Source organism: Spinacia oleracea, chromosome 1 (assembly GCF_020520425.1).
Source record: "Spinacia oleracea cultivar Varoflay chromosome 1, BTI_SOV_V1, whole genome shotgun sequence".
NCBI lineage: Eukaryota > Viridiplantae > Streptophyta > Magnoliopsida > Caryophyllales > Amaranthaceae > Spinacia > Spinacia oleracea.
Genome location: NC_079487.1, coordinates 80,700,515 through 80,722,182, shown reverse-complemented (window position 1 = coordinate 80,722,182; position 21,668 = coordinate 80,700,515). Strand labels below are relative to the sequence as shown.

Below are 21,668 nucleotides of genomic sequence, written 5' to 3'. Positions count from 1 at the left end.
TATCGCAATTTCAATTATGCACCTTTCAATATTGCAATTTCAATTATGCACCTTTCACTTCCGCAATTTCAATATCGCACCTTCAATTTCGCAATTTCAATATCGCACTTTCAATTCCGCATTTCAATTCCGCATCTTTACTTGCCTAGTCCTTCTAGGCAATGTGGACCTACTCCCTAGTCCTTCTCTAGGGGGTCTTGTATTTACTAATTCCGCACTTATTTACTATTGTGATGTTGCTTTATTTGCTTTATTGCTTTCATCACCATACATGCTAAATACAACAAAATGCAAGGTTACATCACGCTTAACAAAGATAATTTCTTGGACAAACCGATCTTAGGTTCCCTTAAATTACCTTTAAAGCAAAGTGACCACCATACAAAGTAGAGATTCTATTTGCTCTAAATTCAAACCCACATAGTCTAAACTAGGGTATTTTCGAAAATGCTATGTCACGTACTCGAATAATTTCTAAAGCTCGCGGAATAAGCATCTCGTTCCCGTGCCCGGATCTCACCCATCCGTTTCGAAGACTCAAGTCTTATCCTAATAGAGTCATATACGGTCTTTCCAAATAAGACCCTAAACAATGTTTGGTGGTGACTCCTTCGAGGTACAAAAATACGATGGTTTCTAAAAACCGCCCCCCTTGTAGGGAATTGCAATATATACGCAAAAAACACCCCGTACAGTGTCACATCCTGGTGAGTCCTTAGTATTTTTTAAAATAGCAAAATATTTTTTCAATTTTCATATAAAATTTTCAAAAACATTCATTATACTCTTAATCTACAATAGTTAATAAACAAATAAGTTACTCTGAAATGTGCTACATAGTGTATACGACCATATTTATTTTATATTTTATGTAAAACAAATGTTAAAAAGTTGGTTCAATAAAATTACTTATAGATCCGAAATCCAGTTATATACCTGGTCTAGAAAATAGGGTATTATAACTGATATGGTTATCAAATCAATACCATATCCAAAAGTTTGGATAGATCGGGGGTACAGGTATGGTTACAGTTACAGACAATTATTCAATTCCAAAAGAAAAGGGTATCTAATAATCGTCTGATAAGTTTTTTCCCTTATATTTTCCCAACTTAAGTATTTTTTGTCGAAACGCTAACCTCCTAAAATCGCACTAATCACTTTACAAATCAAATAAATAACAATTTCTCTGATTTTTCCAACACCCGTTGATAAAACTTGATTTTATTTTATTAATAACTTCTTTTAAATAAATTACTCAGAAAAGAAAAAAAAAAGTTAGTCTCAATGCACGGGACCTAACCTAATTAAACATATAAAATAGTGCATTTCACTTTATTTCTTTTTGGCCCGTAATGTACCTATTTAGGCCCTGTTCTGTTCACCTTATTTCCACTTATTTCAGGAAAATTAAGTTCAGATAAGTTTAGGAAAAATAAGGGTTGACCAAGTACAATTTATAACTAAAATAAGTTTTGATAAGTTCTAATAAATTCAGATAAGTCCAGTTAAGTTCAAATAAGTTCAGATAAGGTAAATTCAGAAAAAATAAGTGAAAATCAAATGAAGAGAACGCAGCCTTAACAACAACAACTTCTCTATCACTCTACTTTAATAATAAAGATTAATCTAATTTTATTGAGTTGGGATGACAAATTAGACACGATGAACATCCTACACACTGTAGCATCCAATTTGCAATCCAGCACGACCAGTCCTATTATCAGTTGACAGGCCGGTGTCCGCCTGACTCCTTTAACACTTTCCTCAAACAACGAAGAAATGCGACATTCCTCTTCATTCTCTCTCCACCGTATCGCCGCCGCCTTCGTAGACGCTCCTCTCACCTCCGCCGTGACAATGTCCACCACTACTCGACCTCCGGTACCACTCTATCTCTTTCTTTCTCTTCTTTCTCATCCTATTAATCATCTATTTAACTCTCTCTCCTCCACTGCAGTTCCGAGGGGGCCGAGGCCGCGGTCGTGGCCGCCGAAGCTTCTCCGACCGTCCTTCCGCCGTCTCCGGCGAAGCTCATTTTCAACCTGCTCGTGATTCCAACTCCTCTTTACATCAGAGTGGCGATTTTCGCTCAATTAATAACTCAAACAGCAATTCTCAAAATTACAATTCTCCGTCAAATAGTAGTCGTGGTGGCAATAATTTCAGAGGTAGACAGCAACCTTACACCCGGAGGCACAATCAACAACCAGGAGTTATGGTCCAGCGGCCGAAGCCGGCGGATTATCGGACTTGGGAGTTTCCTAGGCTTCCACCCCCTCCCCATTCCGGTAATTTACAACTTATTCAATTTTTTAATAAAAATTGTTGCTAGCAGTTCATTTTTATTAAAATTAGAGTAATTGCTGAACACAAATTCTTAATTATAATGGGTGTACAATAAAATTGTACACCGGAGTAATAGTTAACTCAAAATGCTTAAAGTTACATTTAAATATGTAAAAGTTATCTAATTTTTAATGATAAATTTTTTCATTTGAATAAAAATTATTTCTTCAAAATCACTAATAATGTATAAATTAATCATTTAACCCTTTAAAATGTTTATCTATCAAGTTTTTAATTTTATAATATAAAAGTTACTGAAAAATAGTTCAAAGTTACAAAAAAAACTGCTTAAAAGTTATCTTTGTGTACAATAAATTTATTGTACACCTTGTGCGCGCAAGACCTTTTGATTGCTGAAATAGTGAAATACTGAAATGTAATGAAGATAGGGTAATTGTGCTGAAATGAAATTAAAAACTATGCAAAGCTGATATCTATTTATAGGGAGTGTATTCTTTTTTTTTTTTTGTAATGCGTTGTTTTAACTTTTAAGAATTAAGATTAGTGGCAAATTGGCAACCGCTATCGGAACCAAAAATGGGAAAAGATACGAGAGGAAGTGGGAGCAATTTCCATTATACACGCGGGTGTAGTGTACACAAGGCTCATCTATCGCACATTCAGTCATTTGATAGAGTTTCCAACTAGAAAATGAGCAAAAATAAGTGTGGTGTTCTGTGCGCATAGTACAACAAGGTGTATAGTGGACACCCCTTGGGGGGGGGGGGGGGGGAACAAAGGAGCTGCGCTGAAGTGTGTGTGTCTTACGCAGAGAGTACTCCGTAGAATATAATAGGATGTACTTTGTTAAGTAATTGTTCCCATAATTTTATTGTCATTTTGTACGGTCAAATAAGAATATGGTGCAATTGTGCTTGGTTCCCATGATGACAATCCAATTTTTACTCCCACCACGTCAAATACTATCGGAAAATTGTGTAAGATTGGCATTAATGGTGAATTTTGCAAAAAGGTTTGAAGCTTATCTTATTTATATGTAAAGGACGTAAGGCGGTTTTATTTTTCGCGACTTCTTTGGTAATAGGCTATATATCAGTGTTATTAGTGGGAAATTGGGAATGGTAATAGTGAGAGAAAGATCTAAAAGAAAGGGGAAAAGAAAAACAAAGAACAATAATTTTTCAGGAATTTCGGAGCCTTATGCGAAATAGCAGTAGCATGTGCTAAGGAATTGGACTCTGATCTCAGGTTTTTCTGTTGCCACAAAAGTAAATAGAATTAGTATGGAAAAACATGTTTGCTTATGGGATGGATTATCTTGGATGCTTGAGTTATAGTTATTGTATTGCAAATGACAATTTTGCTGCAAAATGAGTGATGACACATATCATATCAAAGTTCCGATTCATATATAACCAACTCAAGTCCTCAGCCCAAATGGGAGGCTAGAGTAGAGTAGAACTGATTCTACATGTTTGAATAGCGTGATTACGTGAATGAGTAGAGTAGTTGAACATCACTAGTGTTTCGCTACCTTTTCGCTACTTTTTGTTTATGCTGATGTTTGTTTACCATTGATATGTCAAGCACGGAAATTTATCTGGAAGTCTGAAAGTAATGGCCTTTTTTCCTTTTCTTTTTTTCCCACTTTACCATATTGACACATTGGATGATGCGTACAGTCGTTGGCATTATGTTAATTTGGCTCCTTGTAAGAAGGCTTAGAAATATGGCAAGGTTATTGAATCAATGGTTGTTTACTTAATATTTTTAATATTTTTGCAGAACGGTTTGTTGTTCTCTCATATAATATACTTGCTGATTACCTTGCTAATAGCCATCGGAAGCTGTACTTTCACATCCCACGCCGATTAATGAGTTGGGAGTGGCGAAAGAGCAACATACTTTTTGAGCTTCGGTTGTGGTCACCAGACATAATGTGTTTTCAGGTCGCTTCTACTATTCTTGTTTGCGGCCGTCCACCCTTTATGGCTTTGTCTCAGTGACTCAGTCTAATATTGTTGTTCATGTGTAAAGCTTGATTGATTCACTAGTTTCCTCACACAATTACTAGCTTTTACCTGCCTTTTAATTTTTTATTGTCATGCTAGGCATGTGACCAGGGCCATCACAAACAATTTGGCCCCCCTATGCCAATTGTGCATGTATTGAATTTGGGGGGCCCATGCATAATGAATTACTGATTTTCTACTACCTGTATTAACTTTATATTGCTTATGACATCTCATAACTAGTGGCGTATTAAAAAATTAGGGATGAGGTTACGTATATAAAGTCAAATAAACTCATTAAACAATAAAATACTTCGTAGTACACATTTTTAGAGATTACTCTCGATAGTGATCCATTTTTCAAGTTCAATTGCTTTATTTTAAAGCTAATTAATTGAAACAAGATTAGTATAGAGATTTAATGTTTAATCTAAAGAATATAGAAAAGTTAATTAAGATTTACCACCCTTTTGAGGATTTAAGTCATATGGTATGGTTTTTTATGTAAACTCAAATGAGTGAAGAGGGTAAAAAACAAAAGGAGAAACGAGCAAAAGCTTCCCATAGGGCTACAACGCAGGTCTCAGGAAAATCAACACACGCTCCTTCGCCGCTTATTATACCACCAAGGCAAATTCCATTTGGTGATATTAGTAAGCATGTTTTTGTTTATACGTATTTTACTACTGGCAGCTTTTTTAAAACAGATTTGGGGCCCTTTGGGCTCTTAATTTATTCGGGGCCCTGATCTGTTTGCACATGCCAATAGCCGGCCTTGCATGTGATACAAAATTGTTCATTGCTTCCACCATGCAGTTGTTGTAATTGTCATCTGATTCATATTGCTTTCACCTTTGAGATCGAGAAGTTTATGATCCTTTTTCAGGAAGTTGACAAATTTCATGATTTGGAGGAGGAGTTGAGGCTTCGTGGGTATAGCGGCATATGGAAGGTTGTGACAAACACGAGTGCACTTTCATTATTGACTACTGCATTATTGATTGCTATATTTTCTCTCTCTTTGAGTTTCTCATCTTAATAGAATAGAAATTGCTAATAAATATAATTAGTCTTTTGACACAGTTTCATGTTTCACTTGAAAGGTTGAACATTAAATTCAGATGTTCGAAAAATATAATTATTTAGGGAGAGGATTTCGTCGTGCTTCCCTCCATGTTTCTATTATGCATGGTTAAATCATAACTCATATGATATTTTATTTTCTAGGAAAATGATGGTAGGTATTGACTTCTGCATGTTTCCTGACTTGCCTGTCAGTTACGTGCTAACTTTGTAGTGTTAAATCGTCGTGGGACTGTGGTAGTTAAGGGGGATAATTGGAAGTCTAGAACCTTTTGATGTATTATCTAGTCCACTTGTGAGTTTCTAAGCTTTTGGAATGAATTAATGGCTTTCAATAAAATGTCCTACATTGATAATCATGAAGAAATGCAAGCTATTTATAGCCAGGACTTATGTATGGATTTGAGCTGGCGGTAGTCTTTTGCTTCTTGAGAGTCATGTTATTCATAAAACTGAGGTTGATCTCAGGGGTTGAATATTGTAGTTTGTAAAATTCCCTGAATTGGTTGCGGTTTTTTACATATGTTTGTTGAAAATGCTGACGAGGCCTAATTATTTGCCAATTTTACTAGATGCGAACTGGTGATCCAGTTGATGGGTGTGCTATCTTTTGGCGAACGACAAGGTAAGGAGCATTTAAAAAACCAGATTGCTTTAATATGTAAGTGATGATTCCACCTTCATTTAGTTCTTAGTTTACAAGATTGTTTTGCTGGTCTTGTTTATGTTCTGTCTTTTCTGATAAATATATTATATCTTTGAGTTGGGTATCTTGTGACATTTGTTTGGATATCATGGGTTTAGGTTCAGGTTGGTATATGAAGAGTGCATTGAGTTCAATAAACATGGATTGCGGGACAACGTTGCTCAAATTTGTGTGTTAGAGGTATGTTGCAGATCTTGGAACTTTCTTCTTTCTGTGGATTTATTCAGGGGATAAAAGAAGTGTCAACCGTATCATGCTCATGTTATAATTTTGTTCCACTCTTTCCTTACACTTTACAGTCATTGATAACAAATCAGAGTGGAAATCTGTTGGCGTCATCAACAAGGTAATGCTTGCTTAAAAGTCATAAGGTGTTGTGGGATAGCGTTGCTCAATTGGTGGTAGTCTATATTACTTTGATCCAAAATACTTGATGACCTGTGATGTCTGACAGGAGAGTAAGTGATTCAGTATGTCTTGATCAGTATTTTGGATTTGTTGGAAATATTCCTCTATAACTTTTTGTTGATTGGTTTGTGCAATGTACTTCAGCCTTCTAAGTTAGAAACTACGAAGTATTATTTATGGGATTCATGATGCTCTTTAAGGGTGCGTTCTATTCACCTGATTTTCACATATTTTTTCTGAACTTATCTTATCTGAATTTATTAGAACTTATCAAAACTTATTTTAGTTATGAATTGTACTTGGTCAACCCTTATTTTTCCTGAACTTATCTTATCTGAACTTATCTGAACTTACTTTTCCTGAAATAAGGTGAACAGAACATGGCCTAAGTGTAGGCTCTTTGGTTTCCATTTTTGTTGGTTCCTTGGTCGTCCATACTTAGGTTATAGACTTATAGCTCACAGAAGTATTGCAATTTGCAATTGTGAGCTGATTATGCTTATCTCGTCTTCCCTCTTCTACAATTTTCACTTATCTAGTTTCCTTTTAACACCCCCTATGCGCTGGATTTTTTAATCTTTTTATTTACTACTCCGTATTTATGAAAATTTGTCATTAACTACCTTTGGTACACTGAGTATTTCAAATAACTACCTTTTGTAAACTTGTTTTTATTTAACTAGCTTTTTATGTGCCAAAAGTTTAGGTTTCACTGCCTACTAACAGTTTCCGTCACATGGACACCATTTTCTGCTTTCCTCCAATGAATCCTCCGTACAACATTTTTACCATGATTTCTCTTTCACTGTTTTATTCCTCGTTCCCTCTAATTCTCCTCATTCACTTGTCAGTTGTCACCCTCCATTGTACTTGCTTCCATTTATTTACAGAGATCTGATCTTCTGTCTGTCTTCAGCATTATTTATTTTTCTTTCCTTCGTGTTTTGAATTCAGACCTGATTGCTATGCATTTGACCTTCAAACCATCATTCCATCTTCTCTCTTACTCAAAAACCACCTCATTTACCCCAGCAAATCATCAACCTCAATTATTATTTTTTACCATGTCAACATAATTTGCAAAGAGCTTTCCCTCTCTTTTCAGAACAATAATCTCTTCATCAATCCTCTTGAAAAGCCTGTAACCATTAGTCCCATATTCATAGAATTTGCAGCCCAGAAACTGAGAATTCCACAATGACGCTTCTAGGTTAGTTCTTGCACAAGAGGAGGATGAATTATATACTTCGTATAAGTATCCATCTCAACCTAAAAATTGCAATCCATTTTTGAAAATTCAAATATACTACCTCTGTTTCACATACTTACGTCGTTTCTTTTTGCACAATAACCAATGGAGTGGCTAAATGGTTGAAGTTGGACATTTTTTCCCATGTGATTAGAGGAAAGAGAAAATCTGAAAAAGAAAATCTACTTTATAAAGGAAAAAAGAACGGTAATTACGACATTTCACCCAAAAAAAGTAACTAAAAAGGGAAATGATGCAAGTATTATGAAACATGCCAAAGAGGAATATGATGCAAGTTTTGTGAAACAGAGGTAGTATTTGCAACAATTAAGGGTATTTGTCTAATTTTGCAAAGAACATTTGCATCATTCAATTGAAAATTCGCAAACCCTACATATTGATAGCGAAAAAAATTAGAAAGCTTCAAAGAGTTGCTTGAGATCTCAATGATGCAAAAGACCTTTAAAGAAATTCACCTAATTTAACCTGCGGACTATTTGGAATTTTTCTTGATTACGGGTGATTTGGAGGGATTCAACCTTGATTGGTAAGAACACGAAGGAGAAGACAGAAAATTGAAGGGCAGCAAATAAAGGAAAGCAAAAAGTAGTGTCCACATGACGGGCATTTGGATGGAAACTGGTAGTAGGCAGTGAAACGTAATGTTTGTCTTTGGCACAAAAAGGTAGTTTAATAAAAAAATGATAAAAGGTAGTAATTTGAATAACTCGGTGTACAACAGGTAGTTAATGAAAATTTCGATTTTTGAGATTTTTAATGTAGACGTGATTTACAAACCAGATTCTTATGTCAAGCGATTGAGCCGACAGACTTCCAATAGTTGTAAACTTGCAAATGACGTGTATAATTATTGTTAAACTACTAGAAAAGCTAACAAATGAGTGAAAAGGAATCATGAGAATCTTTCATTTACTTTCCATTTTCTTAACACCCCCCCTCCCCCCCCCCCCCCCCCCCCCCCCCCCCCCCCCGCCCCCCTAAACTGTGAAATTATGGATTCCTTTATTACTACATGGTTGTTCTAACAACTTAAATCTCATTCTATCAATGCAGCCAAAACGCTCCTAATAGAGTCGTCATATGTAACATTCATGTGCTTTATAATCCAAGAAGAGGAGAAATGAAGCTTGGACAGGTATCAGGACCTAGTTTGTCCACAGAGGTCATTTGTTTATCAAATTATTATGGTTGAACAGTTTGAGTAAGAGCAACACATCTGTATTATGGCGTATGTTTTACTTGTGTAAAAGATGTATTTGAATCTGATTTTTTTCACCTTCTTGCTACAATAATAAATGATAAAATGCCGACTATTTTGCAAGGGAAAGGAATAGAATGGATTGGCTTTTGAAAATGCGTTTATCATACGACTTAATTTGGGCTCTGAGTTATGATTTCCTAAATCATGACAATAATTTATATTCTTATCATGCTGTTGACATGCTTTATATTAGTTTCTAGTGCTTGTCAGGGTAATCTCATTAGGCGTCGCTCTATTTTTTTGACTGGTAATATGTCAGATATATTCAGCTTTTATGGGCTGTATGTACTTGATGGCTGTTAAAATTTACATGGTTATGGCATGGCAAGCACAACTTTTATCAAGGAATTAAATCAACCTTGGCTTTTGAATTGCATTGTTTTATAAAAATTAATTGCACAACTATGTCAAAATCTGGTGTTTGCACTCTGCAATTATCTTTTGTCTTGTCATGCTTAGCAACCAAATTGCTGGTAGCACAGTGCTGCTATTCTGGGATGCCTAACTCTTCTGTCCATGCCTTTGTGTTACATGTTGACCAGATTTAAAATTTGCATTTAATTGCTACTACCGAAGGACTAAATTTTGCTTGTTCCATTGTGTATGTAAATGGAAAAGACCTTGCTAACTGGAATGTTCTATCTGTTGATGTATGAAAAAGATGATGATCTTGGCTTTTAATACTTGTTTGGCTAAAAAATCTTTTGATTTCTGTTGTAGGTCAGGATACTTCTTGAAAGGGCTCAAGCAGTATCAAGGACGTGGGATGATGCTCCAGTAGTCCTATGTGGTGATTTTAATTGCACCCCAATGGTATATAGATTATCATTTTCCATTCTTAAGAAACTTTTTTGCTGTTGTTTTAACAACTAAGTCTCTTCTTTTTGGCAGAGTCCATTATACAACTTCATATCTGAGCAGAAGGTAAGGCTAGGGCCTTCTTATTCTCTGGAATGACTAGTTTCACTCTTCCAGTGGCTGTTAAGTGATCAAATATATGACTTGGCAGCTAGACATATCAGAAGTAGATAGAGACAAGGTTTCAGGACAAGACTCGGCTGTAATTTACCCCCCTCTCAGACAATATAGCCCTCAACCCTGGTATTTTCCCCTTCATATCTTCTGAATTAAGTCTTCTCTCTATTCTTTAGGTATGGATCTACAATGCTTGTCCATTTTCTTAGGGTACAGCCAGCTGGTGATATCGCTAGTCCAGCAACTGTCCAGAACACTAGTATTGACAGTAAGCAGAAGGATTCCCTTGAAAATAAGAATGACTTGGAAAACATTTCTGAGAAATTTCAAACAGCTGTTAGCCCGCAGAAACCTCCTCTTGTTGATTCTTTGCAGGATGTACCGGTAAACTCATTTGGGAATAACACTGATATGATTACAGATGAGATTACGTCAGCTAAATTTTCTGATCAGTTGTTCAACGAGACACTGATAGGTCCTCAATCTGCTTCAGTGCCTTCGACTGAAAATATTATTTTCTCTGGTTTGCCGCTTAATGGTCAGGAAGTAAAAGAAGTTCCAATAGAGTTTAGGGACAACACTGGAGATAGTAGCTATATGGACAATAGTGATATATTGTCCTCTGTTTCTGATAATTCTGAAAAGAACGTCGTGGAAAAAGAGATGTTTCAGCCAGACAACTCCGTTCTGTCTTCCCCGAATGTAGTTGAAGTAAGCGAGCTAGGTGCTATCAGTGAGCCTAGTCCAGCAAGTACATTTGAAGTCAGTGATCTAAACACATCTTCAGCTTCAACCCATGGTATAGATGTAAAGGTTATTGAGCCATCACTCAGTGAAATTGATGAAAATTTAGAAGGTGAAGACTTTGGTGAAGATGTTGATGAATCATTCTCTGATTTAAGCAATGGTGGTGATGAGTCTCCTCCCAATGTTGGTAAGATTGTAATTCCCTCTGGAAGACTTCTTTAATTAAAGATTTTAACTTCCTCACAGCATGTTTTTACAATTACATTTGATTTGGTTCGTGAAGTTGAGACAGTTGATGTGGACACACCAACTTATGATCCATCTTTATGGACACCAATGGAGATAGCTGCTGCCGCTGGAAATGCCAATAGTCCAATTCTTGAACACCCTTTAAAGCTCAGGAGCGCATACACAGAAGTGGTGGTAGGTTTGGCTTTAGGCTTCTGGTTTTATCTTTATTTCTAACAAATGGACAAGTGGGTCTGGAAATGGCTAGTGGTACTTGATCGTTGTTAGGATCGGGATCCCACCTTGGATCGGTGAGGAGGGGTAGGATCGAATCGGTAGAATCGGATCGTAGGATCGTAAGATCCTACAAAATTGTAAAAAGGAGTACGAAAAAAGCTGCTAAATGAATAAATACATATCTTTCAAACAACATGGATGCTAAATACATATTTTTTCTCACATAATACTGATGTTTTAAAGCCAATATGGCTTTTTAATAGTTATACAGATTAGAAAAGAGATTTTTCTTCGTTTATGAAGTTGGCTTATCAATTTTTAGGCTTAAAGAGAAAGTTAGTTGCTTTAGGGATCATTTTAACAAGTAAAAAGTAGGATCGACCGATCCTGCACGATCCTGTACGATCCTGCTCCGATCCTGCACCTATAGTGAAAAGTAGGATCTTACGATCCTATTACGATCCCACCGATCCTATACGATCCCACCGATCCTGCTACGATCCTATACGATCCCACCGATCCTGCTACGATCCTGACCGATCCTGCTACGATCACACCATCCCTGCGATTCTGCTTGCGATCTGGATCGTTTTGCAAAAAATGGATCGTAGGATCGTACGATCCTACGATCCGGATCGCGATTCTAACAACAATGCTTGTGATCGCTTTCATGTTTTTCTTTCAGGAAATTAAATTATGCTCACTTGCTTGGGCTTACTTAACTTAAATGTTGGTTACATGAACATATTGAAATAGTTTTTAATTTTTTATCAAGCCATTCTACCTAATATTTTGTGAGACTCTGTTTCACAAATAGTGGCTTGTATCCACTGGATGAAGGGAATTTTTCGTGTCATGTTGCTGATTAAACACTTCATTCTCTTGTTTTCCTGGTCGAAAAGAAACCTTGTTTTGAAAGTTCTTTGTATGCATTTCAATGTTTACTAATGCAAGAATCTTCTTATTAGTTCCGTGGGTGGTTGGGTTTTCTGTGTAATGTTTTATTGCACCTCATCAATCTTGAGAAGTTCGTGTGGTCTCATCATGCTTGTAAACTTGAACTTGTTAGTTGGCTGATTGATTAAGTGTGTTAGCTCAAAATGTCTTCACCTCTCCGGTCCCTGAGGAGGGTAGGATTCATACTTGCTGTTGCTGAAATTGATGTTCTTGTTGTGGTCCCTTATACGGCATATCGTTTGAGTTGGGCGTCAAATGATTTCTGTTTGGGTTTTCTAGGATTCTTCTGGGACAAGAGACTCAAATGGGGAGCCACTGGTGACTAGTTATAACACCTGTTTTATGGGAACTGTTGATTACATATGGTAAGCATAACTTTTGTACTGTCTTGTTTGTTTGTCCTTTTGTTTGATGCATGACTTGCAAGTTGCAACACCATAATTTGTTCACCTTTTGGGCTTCTTGTTCAAAACATAATTTCCTGCTCCCATAGTTTAAGCTGTTCGAGTGATTTTGCTTCTGTGGCATACAGGCGATCTGAAGGTCTCTGCACTACTAAAGTTCTTGCTCCAATTCCAAAAGATGCAATGCAACGTAGTGGAGGATATCCAACAAAGGTATGTTTCCTGGTAATATGCATGTTACACTCTGTTCTCATCGCCTTGTTAAAACATTTTTCTGGAGAAATAAATTCAGATAACTAGATAAGAGCCAGAGCGTTCAAATAAGTTTGTGGAACTTCCAATAAGGGTGACCCAAGCTCAATTCATAACAACAATAGGTGCCGGTTAGTACCAACAAGTTCAGAATGGTTTATTTTGGTTGAAAAGATACACCCAAATTGATGGATATAATCGATTTACTTTCAAATATTTTCTGTAGTGATCTCGATAGTTGATATTTAGTCTCTAAAAAGACTGATATGCTAGGTTAGTTTCAAGTCTGAACCAATATTGGAGATATATTTGAGAAGCAACCACAGTGTATGTACCACCACTTGTAAACATTATGAATATGGGGGTTTTCATGCTTCTGCAATCTGTAGGTACAGTTCTTAATATCTCCTCATGCTCTTGAAACACTTTTCATTAACTAGGATCTTTTTCATTTCTTTTCCTCAGTTTTCCATCTTTAAACTGAAACATCCAAAAAATAAGAGCCCAATACAATTGAACAAATGACTCTCCAAGAGAATCTTTTTCCACGTTTCATTGTTCATAGATCGCCCGGGGGGGGGGGGGGGGGGGGGGTGGGGGGTGGGGGGAAGGATTGTCGATGTACTGCCTTGTATCATTGCAAAGAAGTTCTTTTACCTTCACTTGTTCGTACATAATTCTTCTGAACAGTTGTGGTGTTTGATAATCTCCTGTTTCACCACACCCACTCCCTCCAACCTCTCAAAGAAAATTGGACAACCACCGGAATTTGTTGGAGGTTTTTAGCTTTTTAGGGTATGCCCGCTCTTGTTTACGTAAACCAGACTTAACAAATCTGTATTTATCTTTTTAACGAGTGTTTGCCTTGTTTTCTTTTCTGAAGTTGTTTTTTAGTCATAAATATTTGCAGATGCTTGATATTTATAGTTTTTTTTGTGAATTTTAATCAGAAATGGGGAAGTGATCATATTGCTTTGGCTTCAGAATTGGCATTCACTAGAAAAACGAAATGATTGATAATGTTGAGGCTGAGTAGCTGACATCTGGGGTACTTCCAGTAAGTTGTTACCCCTAGTGAGGAGTTTGAAACCCAATTATACTCAACCTGTGACATGTTTTGGATGCGAGGATATCCTCTTGCGCCCGTTTCGCATCCTAAAGTGATGATGGGATTGAAGGGAAAGCTGATTTATTCAATATTTTATAAAATAGAGAATCGGTTTTTTTTTCAGCTGATACATTATAAAGTTTGTACATTTTTGTTTATTTTTTGGCATCTGATGAAGTCTCCCACTTTTTTTGGATGGAGGCGATGAAATTATTCCTTGTAATTGTTTTAATACTACGTATGAGGTATAAGAGCTCGTTGCAATGGGATATAAGATAAAGTCCCAATACCTACGAAATTGTGTTATTGATAATTTCTTAGTGTGAGAGTAACTTTAAGTTACGAGTGACGAAGGAAACATTCACCCTTAAATAATACGAAGTACTTACTTGGGGGTCATTTAGTAGATGCTGTTTGGATGCACTTTGGAAACTATAACTAGTTTTTGAGCCCGTTCAAAGAACGAGCGGTTATATATTAGTTATTTAATTAGTCTATCTTTTTAGGTTCTAATATTATTGAGCTTGTGATTTTAGAGAGAATATATATGATTTAAATAGAGGAAACTTTTGAAATTTGAATACATAAATTAAACGGATTTTTCATGAAATGACCCCGAGGTTTGCGTTAATGCACCAAATACCCCTAATGTTTCTAGAATGCACCAAATACCCCCGAGGTTTAAAACAATAACACCAAATGCCCTTAATGAGCATTTTCCGTCCATTCCGTTAACTCTCTGTTAGCGTGAATTTACTTTTTTGCCCTTACTCAACCATTTTCTCTCCTAATCCTAATATTAAAACTTAATTATATTAATTAAACCCCCAAAAAAATAATTAACTACTATTATTTTTAAAACAAACCCAAAAAAGAAACCCAAAACTCTTTTTTGGGATCTTCTCTAATTAAACCCAAATTTTACAAAAAAAATAAAAAAAAATAAACATTCTTGAACTTCCTTCTATTGCATTTCTTCTTCTTCCTTCTATTGCGTTTCTTCTTCTCTTCTTCTTCTTCTTCACCATTAAAACGCATCTCTCATCTTCCTCACCATCATATTAATTTAATCCAGTGTATACTTAATTATATTAGTTAAACCCAAAAAATTAATTGCCTCAATTTAAAAAAAACCCCAAAAGTTTTGTTTGGGATTTCTTTCATAGATCTGAATTTTGAGGAGATGCGAAAAACGCAGGCTAAGACAAACGCATACAGAAGCTTGCGACGGTGGTGGTAGAGGAGGCTGCGACGGTGGTGGTGGACCCTGCGATGTAATTGCCTCAATTGCGGTGGTGGAGCTTCTTCACCCTCAATCTTCGATTGAGAAGACCCACCATATCTGATTTATTCAATGAATTTTTTGGGTTAAAGAAAGAAAAGAAGAAGAAGAGGGTGGTTGTAGGTCTGGGGAATATAGATTGGAATCCCCCAATATTGTTGATTTGGGGATAATATTTTTGTTAAGGTTTGTGAATTTTGAGGAGGTGCGAAAATCAAATGTGATTGATTTAGGTTGAGTTGATCTGAATCTTTGAAAGGGGAAGCAATGGGGTTGGGGATTTTCAAAAAGCCCAAGGAATGTGAAGGTGAAATAATGGGTTAACAATGGAGATTGAAAAGGGAAAGAGAAAGATACAGAAAGATAAAGGGAAAAAAAAGAAAAAAAATTAACTTAATTTTAACGGAAAGTTAACGGAATAGACAGAAAATGCTCATTAAGGGCATTTGGTGTTATTGTTTTAAACCTCGGGGGTATTTGGTGCATTCTGGAAACATTAGGGGTATTTGGTGCATTAACGCAAACCTCGGGGTCATTTCATGAAAAATCCGTAAATTAAATAGTGTTAATATTGAGTGTTAATCGGGAAGATAGAGTGGGAAAAGTTGAATGGATAAATTGGTGAATTGATGTCATATTAGGAATATGGAGTGAAAGAAGCGATTGAAGTTGTATAACATATCAAACAACAAAGAAAATAAAATAAAAACCAAATTGATGGAGGAAAGAATGGATGACACGTGTCATCTAATCAAATATGTTGACACATGTCATCTAATCAAATGTGGTCTCCCTTTTTAAATACTAGGTATAGATTTCCTTGTATTTGCGATTTCCCTTATACGAAGTATTTTTTAAACTTCTTGTTTGGCTGATCAGGTGAAGTTCTACTTACTGGGCGACTAGGTATTTATGCGTAGTTTCATTTTCTAGCCTCATGTCTACCTAACAACCTCTTTATTTCCCATGATTTAGAATGTCAAACAAACAACTAACAGTAGTGTCGGATACAAGTTACACCATTTGTAAAAATAAAAATAACCTTTATATCCCATTGTAGCAATGTAGCTGATCTTTGACAACTTATCAAGAGTATCATCAAGGACTTAAGGAATGTAATGAGAGTTAAGTTTAACTCACTAAATATAGGAAGTGCCCTATGCCCCCATTTATTCGGGATCACCTCTTTTTGAGACCAAACCGCCAATATTGGGGAAACTGCAATCCTCCGGTTTAGGATGAGCTAATATAGATTGTGGTTTATTAGTTTGAGTATGATCGATGAGTGTTTTAATAGTATTGGAGGAAGCATTTGGAGTGATTCCTTTGTTTCGTATTTCTTTTGAAATTAAGTTTTAGTGACTTTTCTTCCCTTTCATTTGGGTGATATCCCTAAGATGATAGATTTGTGACAACTAACCAGTTTTGATGATATTATTCGGTCGATTCTACAGATTTAATTTACCAATAATTATCATATAAACTGTCTATAGAATGCGTTCTCCATTCTACTTCAAGTGCCAATAATCCACTCTTTACAGTACTGGTACAAGATAACAGCGTAGGCAATCCTGAACTACACATTGAACCCTATATTATGGGCACTTTAGGATGCTTAATCTATAGGATCCCATCCAAATAGTCACTCTACAGGAACCTGTCCAAGATAGTAGTGTGGAGTGGGTCGCTCAAATGGGTCACCCAGTTGTTTAGCGGACCTTTACCGGTAACAGCAGCTTGTACAGCAAACCCAAGGAAACCAACCATAGCTAGCCTGGCATGCTTGATCTCTGCCAATTGAAGGATTGGCTTCTTTTCCGGGTCAGATGCTAAGCCCAATGGGTCGAAGGTTCCACCTGGGTAAAGCCTCTTTTCTGTGTCAAGCTCTGCATTCCTCTGGAACTCGATGTATCCGATGACCAACACCTCGATCCATATCAATGTGGTCATTGAAAAGGGAAGTGGTTGGCCAAGGTAAGATGATCCTTCAATTAGTTCCACCTTCAAAATATAATCAAAGAACAAAGTGTTATAAAGGAACTTCAACTGCTATAGTATTCCTCCACCAATTCTACATGGTTATCAAATTAATTCAAATGTAATCATGTAAACTGTTACATTACACCAACTGAGTTAGTGAGTAGGTTTTATATCAGACGGTTTAAGTAGTATTTTATAACTCGTCAGAACACCGTTTTTATTATAAGTATTTGTTTTATTGAGCAAGTGATAAGCAATGAAGTTAAGTGAATGGGAAAAGAAATAGAAGTTGTATGATATTATCGTCATATCCTTGCATATAAATAAAAGGTTGAGACTTGAGAGCATAAAATATTGTTAACAATAAAGAGATAATATTATACTGACCTTGCCAGCATCTTGCCAAGTGATACCAGTGAGCCCCTCAACAGTGAGAGCACCAAGAGTAGCCAACATAGCCCATCTTCCATGGATCAGCTCACACTCCCTGAACCTCTGAAGTCCGAAAACTTCACTGTATGGCTGCAGGGATGTGGACTTTACATCCGCTGATTCTGTTCGTGTTCCAATAATATCACCAGCTAAGTTCTTGGCCAAGTTTTGGTCCAAACCATCATAGTCATATTGCAAATACTCTGCAGGCTTTCCAAGACCAAATGGGTCAAACCCATAATCACCAACTAAACTCCCATCTAAATATTCTGGGGCCTTGGCACCAGGGTACCATAATGGCCGGTCTGTGCTAAAGCCTGATTTAGGTTGGGCTTTCTTGGCCACCTTCTTGGCTCCGAACCCAAACCGGCATGTGACCTTGCCTGAGTTCGATGGCACCTCTGTAAGGCGGGTCCCGATGAAAGACGAGGTAGCGGCGGCAGAGGCCGAAGCCGAGGCCATGTTTTGTTTTTTTTAGTAGACTAGTGGTGGTTATGTTATGAGTGGTAAGAGGGGGGAGTGTGTTGAGATTTTTGGACTCAAAAACACTTTGATTTAATGCTATGAAATGTATTTGGTGGGGTGTTATATTTCAGATGTTTGGGTAATGGGCTATCTAATGTGGGCATTTCTATGGCGTTGGATGGAGGTAGAATATCGATCTAACGGGTGAGGGACTTTGGGCCTTATCTTATCTGATTTTCGTAATCTAATGAGTGAAGCAAGTGTACATGTCATTTCACTGCCCCACTTTTGAAGCTTAGCTGGTTTTTTTTTTTAATGAAAGAACTTCATTTTTTTCGTTTTTATCTGCCAAAATTGTCCAGATGTATACTCGATTGGTATTCGAATTCAATTAATCCCGAATCAATATTTTCTTTTTTCTTTTTTGCAGTGGATTCAAACATGCATTAAAAAAAACAGAGAAACAACATCCCCTATTATTATCAACCTACATATTCATGGGAGTTATTAATTATTTATTATTAAAGCAAAATGATGATTAATGAGAGGTGAGCAAACCCCCGATACCCCCTTCTCACCTACGCCACGTCAATTGTCACATTATACTCACTCAAAAGGCAAGTAATCAATTCACAACTTCAATCAAGCACTAATTAAGTAAGAAAAAAATAAAGGAGAATTCAAACTAACAATAAAAGGAAAAATACCATTCACAAAGAAGGAAATAGCAAATTTTGTATTAAATGAATGTATTATAAATACAAAAATAAATAAGGAAAATTAGGTTGTATATCCTTAGAATGAAAATTTGAATAACATAAATAATCATGACTTATTATTTCGAAACAAATCTTCAAAAATTATGAAATAAATTGAAAAATAGTTCGAATCATTCTAACAAGTATAGAAACGTCATTTTAGTTCTGCATTTGATGTATATTTAATCAATTTAATTAAAAAAAAAAAGAGTAGGTACTTCAGTCAAATGGTTAGTTAAACCATACAATTTATAACTTAGAATATGACATTTTGTCTTAGGCATCTACCAACATTTCAATTGTCTAACATCATTAAATAAAGATTTCTCATATAGACATAGATGTATCATTGATTTATTAATTTCATAACTACTCCCTATTTGTGTTATTACCATTATAATCTACAGAGTAAGTATTCTAAATCAAATGCACTATTTTATTTACTTCTAATTTTATAGAAATCCCGTGCATTAGCACGGGCCTATACTAGTTATTTATTATTTAGATTAATTAACATTTTTTATTAGTATTTTGTAATTAACTATAGATTACTAATTATTAATATTTAATTACCCCCTCTGTTCTCGAATATTAGTCCCATTTGGAATCTTGACACTATTCACAATCAAATAGAATCTTCTAATTTCTTTCCAATACGTACTTCAAAACATATTCATTTGAGATCTTATTTTGTTCGTCTTAATGTGTAGTTTAACAATATCATATTTTTTTTAACATACGTATTTGGAGATATTTACGTTTAAATATTGAGTTGAAACGAGTTGAAAAATCAAAACAAGACTAATATTTAAGAATGGATGGAGTATTAATTATTAATTATTAATTATTAATTATTAATTATTAATTATTAATTATTAATTATTAATTATTAATTATTAATTATTAATTATTAATTATTAATTATTAATTATTAATTATTAATTATTAATTATTAATTATTAATTATTAATTATTAATTATTAATTATTAATTATTAATTATTAATTATTAATTATTAATTATTAATTATTAATTATTAATTATTAATTATTAATTATTAATTATTAATTATTAATTATTAATTATTAATTATTAATTATTAATTATTAGTTATTAGTTATTAGTTATTAGTTATTAATTAGTAATTATTAATTATTAGTTATTAATTATTATTTATTAATTATTAATTATTATTTATTAATTATTAATTATTTATAACTAACTCCATCAGAATCATTGACCTTTGACCTTACTAGTATAACATACAATAAGACTCTACAATACTAGCACACGACTTGAGAATACTAGAACAAGACTCAATACAACTATTTAAGGACTCAAAGCTAATACCAAAAGAAATAGACATATGCTTCTTCTTTGGTTGATTAGAGACTTCCAACGTAGGGGTGACAATGATAATGATCTCTAGAGACATGATTCCTTATAGCCATTCGCTTTCTCGGGGTGACTATCTTCTCTCGAAGCCTGTAGACACCTGATTGTGTCCCCTTTCCCGAAAGGGAATGTTCGACGATGAGAACATAAATCTCCGCTTGGCAACGCATCTCCTATAAAATAACGAATCTCAATCACCCTTTCATTTCAGCCAAAACTGCTATTTATAGAAACATGCTAAGAATAGTAACTGCCGTAAGAAGTAGTTGTTAAAAGTGGCAAAGTCATAAAAGATAGAAATCTGTCAGAATTAGGTGTTGCACTCCAACATAAGTCCTAAAAGAGATAGAATTGGCAAAAGGAATTCTATTCCTGTTATAATTCGAAAATAAGAGTTACGTATTAATTAAATTCCTAATGAACCTAGAGTTCGGGCCCAGACGCATTCAGTCATAAGTTAATACGCACTAAGAAACTCGGATAAATCTCAAAAGCTCCGTGTTTAAGAGTCCAGATCTGACAAAAGGCTCGGCCCAGATCCTATTTTCAACGCCTGGGTCTGGGCGCCGAAATCTTCGGCGCCCAGCCCTGGGCGCTGAAAATACCTGGGGCCGTATCTCCGAATTCTTTTTGGATTCGTATTCTAAAGATCTATCTTTCCACAAACTCTTTCCCTATAAATATAGCCTAAAAACCGACGTGAACACAACACACAATTCCATAACCTGAGTATTGACTCTAGCCTTAAGCCTAGCCTCACGCTGCGAAATTGATCCGGCGTTCTGTCGCAATCGACCCAAAAGTCGAACAGAACGCGTCCTGCCCCTTGTAGCTGATGATTTAAGCCTAAATACTGGAACATTGCTTAGAAACCCGAGATTCGTTAAATAAAAGGAGAAGTAGCAAAGCCAAGTGGTTAGTTTTCTGAGAACCGTGACGCACCTCTCAAGGGTGCGTTGTAATGTGTCCCTCATATGATTTAATCGCTTTCATCACCCTTTTATAAAATTGTCAAACTATTAACTTGATTGATCTATCACGCCTAATAAGATAATACCTTGGACAATTGAATTATCATGCTAGATACCTTAAATCAATCTAAATAAGATAATCACGATCGATTTAGTGTTATGTGTTGCATATTGCTAAAATCAATTCAGAATAGTTTAATAGTTTAACGCATGTCCCTTCAATTATATATGCTGAGCTAGTAAGGATAACCTGCCTCTGGAGTTATCGATGAGCACTCCTCTTGGTAGTTACAGTCCCCCGAACTCTCAATCTCTGCCCAGCGGGTGTACGTTGAGCGATCCCCACACCAGGGATCACAAGGGAACCTATGGCCGTCGTGGTCGAACATAATTGCACTCCCTTTATGTCACGATAACCGGGTTTTGT

General features: G+C 35.7%; 2 protein-coding genes across 2 annotated transcripts; one reads left to right on the top strand and one right to left on the bottom strand.

The window, feature by feature from the left end:
- The first annotated feature begins 1,663 nt into the window (after positions 1-1,663).
- On the top strand, positions 1,664-14,256 carry LOC110775012 (carbon catabolite repressor protein 4 homolog 3). Its single transcript, XM_021979617.2, has 16 exons — positions 1,664-1,884; positions 1,961-2,291; positions 4,096-4,259; positions 5,209-5,274; positions 5,978-6,030; positions 6,210-6,291; positions 6,411-6,457; positions 8,843-8,924; positions 9,771-9,863; positions 9,942-9,974; positions 10,060-10,151; positions 10,235-10,959; positions 11,056-11,195; positions 12,474-12,559; positions 12,727-12,811; positions 13,801-14,256. The coding sequence occupies exons 1-16, from the start codon at positions 1,783-1,785 to the stop codon at positions 13,861-13,863; spliced, it is 2,244 nt and encodes a 747-aa protein (XP_021835309.2). The 5' UTR covers positions 1,664-1,782; the 3' UTR covers positions 13,864-14,256.
- Positions 14,257-16,711: 2,455 nt separating this feature from the next.
- LOC110775011 (chlorophyll a-b binding protein CP29.1, chloroplastic) lies at positions 16,712-18,220 on the bottom strand. The gene is made up of 2 exons (XM_021979616.2): positions 17,608-18,220; positions 16,712-17,241 (listed from the first exon to the last, which is right to left on the bottom strand). Exons 1-2 carry the CDS (start codon positions 18,112-18,114, stop codon positions 16,888-16,890), a joined length of 861 nt encoding a protein of 286 aa, XP_021835308.1. The 5' UTR covers positions 18,115-18,220; the 3' UTR covers positions 16,712-16,887.
- Between the last annotated feature and the right edge of the window lie 3,448 nt (positions 18,221-21,668).